The sequence below is a fragment of the Trachypithecus francoisi genome, unplaced genomic scaffold (genome assembly GCF_009764315.1).
Source record: "Trachypithecus francoisi isolate TF-2019V2 unplaced genomic scaffold, Tfra_2.0 Lachesis_group0, whole genome shotgun sequence".
NCBI lineage: Eukaryota > Metazoa > Chordata > Mammalia > Primates > Cercopithecidae > Trachypithecus > Trachypithecus francoisi.
The window spans coordinates 136,557,787-136,567,444 of record NW_022681453.1 but is presented as its reverse complement, the minus strand read 5'-3'; the positions used below and the strand labels follow the sequence as shown (position 1 = coordinate 136,567,444).

The window sequence follows — 9,658 nt, the reverse complement described above, 5'->3', positions numbered from 1 at the left end:
AAGCACACAGTTATTAAACTTTAAAATGTTTGCTGTATATCACTGGTAGAGAGTTGTGCCATGATTTGGGAGACATCTAATTTCCTGCCACAAATGGGGACACTAAGACCCAGAGAGGGGAAGGGACCCGGGAAGTCCACATTCAGAGATCCTAGGCTTCCTGACTGTCCCGAGGCCAGACTGTCCCATTATTGGCATCCTTAATGACATCAAGGAAGAGTGGTATTGGGAGCACAGCAAAGGTGCCCTCTGTCACCCTCTTGCCAGTTGCAGTTAACATTATTCATCTAAATAGGAACCACTGCATTTGCCCCCGTAGACATTAAAAGGGTTTCTATAGGATGTTAGATGGCCAGTGTCTTTTGCAAAAGCTGAAGTGGGAACTATTTTTTCTTGGAATGTATTTCCTTGTGCCAGGCGAGGGTAGTCAGGTTTGTCCCAAACTGGTAAGGACCAGAAGAAGCCAGCTGGACTTGGTGGGGAGTGCGGGGGAGGTGGCAGGGGAAAGGGAAACAATGCATGGACAGGGTGGGACAATGGCCCTTGCACCCTGCAGGCCCTCTCACACAGGACCTTTTGCAGCTGATCCTCCTGTCTGGGCCCACTGCCCACAGCATCCTGGGCCCACCGCCAGGCAGACTCAGAGGGTAGCATGGAAAGGAAGAGTAATTGCTTCTCTAGCTCCAGGATCCTGGAGACCAGACAGGAGAAGGGCAACAACCATTGAAAAATAGCTGAAGGGGATCCTTTTCGACCACCATTCCACTAGAAGCCCCCTCTTTGCTCCCCTCTGCCCCCTCAAAGAGTCTGGGATAAAAGCGAGGTCTGTTAGAAAGCACCCAACGAGCCCAACAAAAGTTAAGCCAGTTGATGTCTTTCTTCCCAGAGCAAAATTTCTTGTGCCTCGAAAACATAAAGCTTTGGGGTGACCCTTAGGTCAGATGAAACATGATTCAAAATAAACCACATACACTATAGAAATGGGGAAGAATGTGTCATTTTCTGAATCCCTTCTCCACTGACCCACTTTTCATCCCTCCACACAACTTCAGTAGGTTGATGGCTTCTACTGCAGGCCCCTTGACCCCAGCTAGGGCCTCAGGGACCTTTGGGCCTTTTCCAAAATTTCCTCCCTGATCTTGGGGTAGTTGGGGTGCTCCCTGAGGACCTGGAACAGAGAATGGGTATGCAGTATCAGGCAGGGTTCCCTACCACTACACCAGGCCCTCCCCGCCAAGGCTGCTGGCTTACATCGTGGCAGATTTCGATGGCCTCCACAAATTTCTTGTCCTTCAGGTAGTTGAAAGCAAGTCTGAAGCCTACCAGGGGCATGGAGAGCATAGATGGTGGCACCCTGGTGACCTGAGAACCCCTATGGTTCTCATAACAGCCAGGGTACAGGCCTTGAGTTCTGGGGTCATGGTGGGGATCCTCCTGCCCACCTCCCTTCCATGTCCATTCATGTGCACCCTGGCTGGTTGCCTTACCAATGGCAGGGTTGGCGTGATGACTGTACTTCCAGGCCAGTTTGTAGTTGGTGACTGCATCCTTGTAGGACTGCTCCTTCTCCATGATGAAGCCCATGTACTCATAGGCCTTGTAGCAGGACTGCAGGGAAAGCCAGTTAGAGCCTCTGCTGGTTCCCTGGGCCAGGGTGGGACTAGGACCAGAACCAGAAGCAGGCAAGGGACAGAAGTGAGCTGCCATAAACCAAACTGCCAAGGGACCTCAGGGGTACCCCAACCTTTGCAAGAAGCCAACTGTGTGCCCTCTTCTCAGCTACCCCAGACACTGGTGTAACCCCTTTCCCTGCAGCCCTCCTGTTCCGCCACTCCCATTCCTGGCCTGCTCTGACCTGCAAAAGTCCCTCCAGGTTGGAACCCTTGAAACTTTCCCATCTTTTTCTGTCATTTAGTGTTCCCTCCTCTGGACATGACACGACCCTGTGTACCTCCTCTTACCTGGTCCATCGCCCTTGATCCTCATTCCTATTCTGGTCTGTTGCCCATGTGCCCCTCTCAGCCTGCCTCTTCCCGACTAGTTGTTATTCCATATGACCTCTGCCTGCAAAGCCTGCTTCACCTTCCTGGAATGCCTGGAACCCTTTCTGCCACCCTGCAGCCCCAATGTGTGTGTGGCCCCTTGCCTTGTTGTACTGCACACAGCGCCGCAGCAGTTCTAAGGCGAGGTCAAACTTGCTGCCCTGGCAGTAAATGTCGGCCAGCAGGAGCCAGCTCTTCTCCAGGTCCTCAGCCTCACTCAGTACCCAAGGGGCCTTGGCCAGGCGCTTCAACTGCATACGCGCCTTGGGGATCTGCTTCAGGAACACGTAGGCTTGTGCCAAGGCCAGCAAGGCAGGGACACTGTCCTTCTACACATCGGGTGGGAAATGGACGTCAGCACGCCTTGGCCGCCTAGTCATGCTCGGCCCTGCCACCTGCCCATGCCCTCCAGTCCCCACCAGCCGCACCTCAGCCTGCGCTATCTGGATGAAGCTGCCCAGCGCAGCCTCCATGTTAGCCTTCTCCTTGGTGGCCAGCCGGCAGAGGCCCTGCAGCAGCCGCAGCTGGGTCTGGCTGGAGGCTGAATTCGGGTAAAACTCACGCAGCAGTTTCTCGGCAGTGCTCACGCCCTGCTGTTCCACCTCCTTCTTCTCTGTGTAGCTGCAGGTGTTAGACCTGGGTGTCAGACACAGGCAGGTGGCCTGCCCGTGTGGCCCTCACCTGGCTTCAACCCAGAGGCTGCAGGCTCTCTCTAACTTCCCCAGGGTTCTGCCTCTGCCTTCACGGGCCCTTACTTGCTCTCGGCCCCCTGGTTCTCAAAAGCCTCTCCGCCCACAACCTCATTGTCTGGATTCAGACAGATCTGCACCATGTGGTAGATGGCGCTCTGGCCCCAAGTGCTGTCCTTGCGTGCCTTGTTCAGGAACTTTAAGGCTTCGCTGGGCTGCCCTATGTGCCTGTAGTGGAGAAAACACCAAGAATCAGTGAGGGAAACTGAGGCTCAGACAGGGCAGAGATATACAAGGGCCACTTTGTGAGTCTGCACAAAGCAGAGGCTGGATAGCTGGTTTCCCAGTTCCTCTGGAGGAGACGCAGGCGTTGGACCCGGGTGTTGGATGCAGGCCAGTGGCCTGCCCAAGTGGTCCTCACCTGGCCTCCATCCAGAGGCTGCAGGCTCTCCCCGACTTCTGAAGGGTTCCACCCCTGCCCCTGTGGGCCCTCACTTGCTGGGCCTGGGTGTCCTGGAGGCAGAATTTCTGCTCCCTTTGTGCAGCACAAGGGCCTAGCCTATCTGCCAGTAGGGCTTCCTGCACACAGCTGCCCCTCAACACACCACACCCAACTCACCAGCAGTAGATACCTCTGCAGTAGTTGAACCCTGGTTCCAAAGGCACCCGGCTGGACACCTTCTTGGCCAATTCAAAAAAGGCAGGAATGTCTTCAAGTTTACCACTTCTTCTTAGCAGATCGATTAATTTATTCAATACCAAAAAATTGTCTAAAATAAGAGACAGAAATCTCCAGGCTGAGATGCCCAGTAGCTGTATCAGATGAGGGTGCTGGGCCCCTAGGAGGAGCCAAGAGATACTGCCCATCTGGGCTGAGCGGGGACATTCCAACAGTTCCAGGGTTGAGTAAAGAATAATACTAATGCTTAAAAATAGTAAAGAATAGCAGCTAACATTTATATAGCACTTATATTGTACCTGGTATTAAGTGCTTCACCTATACATTAACTGCAAGATTAAGTAGGTACCTAATCTTTTTTTTTTTTTGAGACGGAGTCTCGCCCTATTGCCCAGGCTGGTGTGCAGTGGCACGATCTTGGCTCACTGCAAGCTCCGCCTCCCGGGTTCATGCCATTCTCCTGCCTCAGCCCCTGGAGAAGCTGGGACTACAGGTGCCTGCCACAATGCCCGGCTAATTTTTTAATATTTTTAGTAGAGACAGAGTTTCACCGTGTTAGCCAGGATGGTCTCAATCCCCTGACCTCGTGATCCGCCCACCTCAGTCTCCCAAAGTGTTGGGATTACAGGCGTAAGCCACCACTCCCGGCCTAGGTAGGTACTCTTATTGTATCTGTTTTACAGATGAGGACACTGAGACATGGATAAATAATTTGCCGAAAGTTGCACAACCAGTAAGTGGTAGACCAGGACTCAGACCCAGGCAGCCTGGCCTCAGGACCCATACTCCTAACCATGGTGACCTCCTGGGCCTATGGGCACACTGCCATGGGCCTGCCAGGGCTCCAACCTGAGCCTCAGGTCTGGCCCCTTTCCCCAGCAAGAAGGGATGGTTTTATGCTGCAGTGAATGGGAATGAAGGTATACAACAGAGGAGAATTTCTAGTCTCTCCAAGTGGCTGTGACCTCAAAAGGGAACTGTGTCGAGCCCCACTGGCTGTGATTTGGGGACAGACATGCTGTCCTGGGTCCAGTGCCAAGTCCTTGAGACCAGGAACTGGCCCCTTGGACTCGGGAAGGGCCGGCACGTTCCATTGGGTCTTTATCAGTTTCCTGCTTCTCTGGAACAATCAGGGAGGAAGGGGCTTCCTCTGCCCAGTCAGGAAGGAGGGAGAGGTCCCACCCTTCTCTGGGAGAGTGGCTCTTGCTCAGTGGGAATTGGTGCAGGCAGTCTCCATGGGCAGAATTACCTGGCACTTTCTCCAAGACTTGGTGGTAAAGATTGATGGCCGCTTCATGTTTCTGTTTTCTAAACATCAGGTCAGCCATCAACTATCAGAAAACACAGAAGGCTCCAGATTTCCCAACAGTGGCAGCTTGCATGGGTATAAGGGTAGGCGGGGGGTATGGGGGTGATGGTGGTAAGAAGGGAAGGTAGAAAAGGACTTGCAAGGCAGCCGCCCCAGGCCTTGTGAGGAGCTGCCACAGGAGAAGCCTGAGGGTTTCTCAGGCCCCCACCCAGAAGGTGAGGACTTCCCAAGGTGGGGGGCAAGAAGAGCTGGGTTGAGGATGGACATGGGAAGGTAAGGCCAGTGGTAGAGACCAGTGGGGCTTTTTGATAGCCTACAGGGAAAGCCTCTCCACCCATTCTGAGAACTGCCAGGCAATAGAGGTAGGGATGAGGACCCCTCCTTGTTCTGCAAGGGCTCAGCTTCTGCTCCTGGGCCAGCCCTGGAGAAGGTCTGGATGATAGGGAGGAGAAAGGCAGAACTGGGGAGGGCTTTTCCTGAAGCCCCAGGAACCTATCCCACTTGCCTTCACCTACAGTGGATGCGCTTTCCTCTGGGGTGAATCAACCTCACCCCACCTTAGACTGGCCCAGGAGGCTGATGCTGCCCACTGCCAGCCAGCTCACCCCTTCCGGCTAAAGGGCAGAGTAGGTGCAGCACTGAGTCCTCTCTGCCTGACAGCTCCTCAGAGGTGTGTCAGTGAGGCATCTGAGGTTATGGGGCTAGGAAGCAGCCTGCATCTGGTCACAGGGACCCTGGGAAGGGAGGAAGGGAGGAAAGGAGGGAGGGAGTGGGTGCTGGGGGCTTCCTACCACAGAAGCAGTCTCATGGTTCTGCTCAGTCTGCAGGAGGATGGCACAGTGCTGCTCACACAGGTCCAGGTGCCCCTGGAGCAGGTAGAGCTGCGCCAGCTCCAGCATCACCTGGGACAAGGCCGGATATAATACACTAACTAGTAAACAACATGGGAAACCCCTGGGATCGTCTTTGACAGCTCTTCTCCTCACACCCCACTTCTATCAGCTCTGCTTTCAAAATATGTCTCAGATTCCCCAAGTGAACATCTCTGGCCTTCCCCTTCTCCCACTCAGTTCTCCAGTCATACCCTGTGTCTTACTAACCTCTGAAAGTTGGGCCAAGCTAACACATACTCATCCTTCAGCTTCAACTCTGGCCTCACTGCTCTGAGAGTCCTCTGTGCCCCAGATTCTGGGGCAGGTACCATTCCTCCAAGTGGTGCCCTGAACCCCCATGCAGGCATGTATTGCCTGGCATTGGTGCTGCCTGTGCTCTCATCTACATGCCCTTACCCAAGGGTAATCTGTGGGCAGTGACCAAGCCTTGCCCCACTGTGTCTCCAGAGCCGGGCACAGTTCTTGGCACATATTAGATTAGGTATCTGTTAAATGAGTATTACATGAATGAATGGATCTGTCACTAAGCTCTTCATCTACTGTGTTAGCATGAACTCCAACTATGGTTCCCTTATCTGGAGCCACACCTCCCTCACAACTCTAGGCCCTCTTGGAAGCTCAGCCTGCACTTCACGCCCAAAGTGCCCTGGCAGCTACAACCCTCATCATCTCCCCACCTCCAAGGGGCACTTGAAAATGTCAGACTAATGTGACTTTCAGCAATGTCTTTCCCACTATACCCTTCTCATTTGGCTATCCAAGGTGAGCCTTGCTCCAAGGGCTGCAGCAGGTGAGGTCCCAGGTCAGCAGGAGCAGGCACCTTACCCCAGAGGCCACTGTTAGCTGGCCTCCCATACCCATCGTATCTGTGACTCCTCAGGGAAGAACGGAGAAGGAACTGGCCCCTGCACCTGGTCAGAGAGCTCAGCAAGGCATTGTGCCCTGAGGGAGAAAGCAGCCTCTTGCTTTGAGGGTCACTCACCTTATTGTCAGTGGGCAAGTAGGAGAAGACATCCTTATAAGACCGTACGGCCTTGTCATACTCTTTCTCTGCCAGGTAGTGCTCTGCAAACTGGATGCAGATAGAGGCTGCCAGTTGCTTCTGGGAGGGGATCATTTCTGGTTGCTCCAGTGGAACTCGCTTCAGTATCCGAGACTGGAGGTCCAAGGCCTTGGGAAACCAATCAAGCCAGGATCAGAAACTCAGAGCCTGACATACCAGTTCACAGAAAGTACCAAGCTCTTAATTCAGATCCAGAAGTATGAAAAATGACATCTTCAGTACCCTTGGGCAAATTTGGGTCACTCTGAATAGGCAAAGCCACTGGCTGAGTACACATGAGGCAAGCTAGCACTGCCTCTGGGGGCAGGAGCAGAAGCAAAGGCACTCAAACAAAACATGCTTTTGTACTTTGCCTGTTTACCTGCTTCCATCACACCTTGAGGCTCTGTGTCTAATTTGCTTTGCTACACTACAGGCTAGAACTAGCACACAGTAGGTGCTCAAGGCACACAGTAGACTGTTCTGTTCTGTATGCCGCCCTGCTGGGAATTTGAGGAAGCAGCCACAAACATTTACCACACAAATGATTAGGTGAGTAAGCAGAGAACATCAGTGCAAGAGGAAATGATGATGCCAGGGTTAAGCTGTAGGACGTGGGTAGGAATCAGCACTTGGCTCCCCGAGGGCCAAAAAGAGGAATGGGAATCCAGTGGTAAACAAGAGGATAAATCATCTCTAACAGTCAGAGTGTGGGCTCTCCCTCTAGAACCATAGAGCATACTCCAGAAACAAGTTTGAGGCCACACCCCTGGGGGAAAAAAGTGAGGAAGATGTGACAGGAATGGCTGGGGGCTCTTGGATCAGGGGCAGCCCAGTGTGCAAAGAACATAGGTTGGGACAGGCCAGACCTGGCTCAGATCTCAGCTCCACCACTTGCTGGTACAGTCACATGCTGCATAACATTTCAGTCAATGACAGACCACATATATGATGCTGGTCCCTGAAGATTATAATACTGTATTTTTACTGTACATTTTCTATGTTTAGCTATGTTTAAATACACAAATACTTACCATGATGCTACAATTGCCTAGAGAATTCAGTAGAGTAACATGCTGTGCAGGTTTATAGACTCAGAGCAATAGGCTACACCAGATAGCCTAGGTGTGAAGTCAGCTATACCATCTGAGTCTGATATTCACACAACAAAATCTTATTCCTGCTGATAAGCAACATATGACGTTGCTGTGGTTTGAATGTGCCCCCCAAACGTCATGTGCTTTCCTGGAAACTTAATCCCCAATGTGGCAGTATTGAAAGTTAGGGCCTTTGAGAGATGATTGGATCATGAGGGATCTGCCCTCATAAATGGATTAAACCACTCGTGGATGAATGGATTAATGGGTTATCATGGGAGTGGAACTGGTGGCTTCCTAAGAAGAGGATGAGAGACCGGAGCAAGCATGTTAGCACAGTCGGTGCCCCCCGCCCACCATGTGATACCCTGCACTGCACTCTTTGGAGAGTTCCCCTTCTCCTGAGCAGAAAGATCTCACCAGATGTGGCTCTTCCACCTTGAACTTCTCAGCCTCTAGAACTGTAGGAAAAGTATGGATTACCCAGTTTCAAGTATTCTGGCATATACCAACAGAATACAGACTAACACAACTGAACCCAACTTTGGGCACATTTCTCAACCTCCTAGAGACTTATCTGTTACATGGGAATGTCACAATGCTTATTACAAAGGGCTACTGTGATCATTCATTAAGAAAGCAAAAACCCTACAGAACCTAGCACAGAGCTTTTCCTGCAGGGGAGCCATTGTCATTGCCTCATTATTATCTCTACTATCACCCTTGAGGACTAAGGCACTCTCTTACTTCCTGCCTTCCCCAGCCCACCCTAGCTCAGAGCACATTAGTGTACCCTCACTGAATGAACCAGAATGGGAAAATAAGTGAAGGTGGATGTCAGAGGTGTAACCTAGGTCCTTTTTTGAGGAAGAGGTCTGGGGCTTTACAGACCTGGAGTTCTTTCCTTTCTCCTTCTTCAGCCCCCATCAGCAGATGGCAGATAAAGAGCTTAAGTCCACTTGTCAATTACCTTGTTCAAAGTTTCTATCACAGCTTCTTTTTTATGGCTCTCATAAACCTTTGCCAGCAAAAGCAAGCACTTAACATCATTCATCATGGATGGGATGTCTTGGACTGTTAAACAGAAACTCAAATTAGTGTTAGTTTGCTGGTTCCTGGGAAGCTGGGTTGGTGGGGAGGGCTGGGTTCAGGACTTCAGCTAATGGGGAATGGGGTTGGAGTATGTCTGCTCCAAATGCTAGAAATAGGTTAGAATGCTGCCTCACCAATGTCATGTTCCAGTGCCTGCTTCAAAACTTTTTCTGCTTTATTGATCTTCTTTAACTTTAGGAGCAGTTCGGCCAGATCGCAGCACAGAAAGTCCTGTCCATTAATCTTCTGGGCAGCCTCATAATACTCAATTGCCTTAGTGCAAACAATAAATATTAGTCTCTGGCCTGGTTCTGCACTTCAGTGCCAGACACCATGTTCCCCTCAGCAGCCATCACACCAGTGTGCCCCTCCAGAACATAGAAGCCTAAGGTAAAAAAGCACTCCTCCCACCTGGCACACGGTGTAAGCCTCAGCTTGAGCAGGTGTGGTCAGCAGCAAAGAGTTGCTCAGTTCTCCCCTTGGCACCCCATTCAGCAAGGAACTGAGTGAAAACTCAGCCACTCTCCTCCCATCCAGAGCTCCCCAGTCATGTACCGTCGTCCTCCACCTTCCCTGCTAGGCTGGGCCTCCCTGCCCCTTCACACCCCAGCCCAGCCTGACCTCAGTATACTGGTTGGCCTTCACATAAGCTTGCCCAATTCTGCTGGCCAGGGAGGCATCATGCGGGTTCTGTCTATAGGCCTCATCATAGACCTCCAGGGCCTTCTCGGGCTGGTGGGGAAAGTGTCTTTGGGTCTTCCTCTTCTCTCCCACTGGAGAAGGGAGACTGGGGGGCCACTTGGCAAGGCTGTGAG

General features: G+C 52.0%; 1 protein-coding gene across 3 annotated transcripts in view; it reads right to left on the bottom strand.

Moving 5' to 3' along the window:
• Positions 1–979: 979 nt before the first annotated feature.
• TTC21A (tetratricopeptide repeat domain 21A) overlaps positions 980–9,658 on the bottom strand; it is a 31,376-nt gene continuing 22,697 nt past the window's right edge. For 2 of the 3 annotated variants that reach the window (XM_033212078.1, XM_033212080.1), the window contains 13 exons: positions 9,465–9,575; positions 8,978–9,116; positions 8,722–8,825; positions 6,595–6,783; positions 5,511–5,621; positions 4,660–4,741; positions 3,351–3,501; positions 2,798–2,959; positions 2,471–2,663; positions 2,147–2,371; positions 1,488–1,608; positions 1,252–1,319; positions 980–1,168 (listed from right to left, as the gene is read on the bottom strand). In XM_033212078.1, the coding sequence (XP_033067969.1) occupies positions 1,091–1,168; positions 1,252–1,319; positions 1,488–1,608; positions 2,147–2,371; positions 2,471–2,663; positions 2,798–2,959; positions 3,351–3,501; positions 4,660–4,741; positions 5,511–5,621; positions 6,595–6,783; positions 8,722–8,825; positions 8,978–9,116; positions 9,465–9,575 (1,734 nt within the window). In that variant the 3' untranslated portion in view covers positions 980–1,090. The remainder of the gene's footprint in view (positions 1,169–1,251; positions 1,320–1,487; positions 1,609–2,146; positions 2,372–2,470; positions 2,664–2,797; positions 2,960–3,350; positions 3,502–4,659; positions 4,742–5,510; positions 5,622–6,594; positions 6,784–8,721; positions 8,826–8,977; positions 9,117–9,464; positions 9,576–9,658) is intronic. The other variant, XM_033212079.1, reaches the window with a different exon arrangement.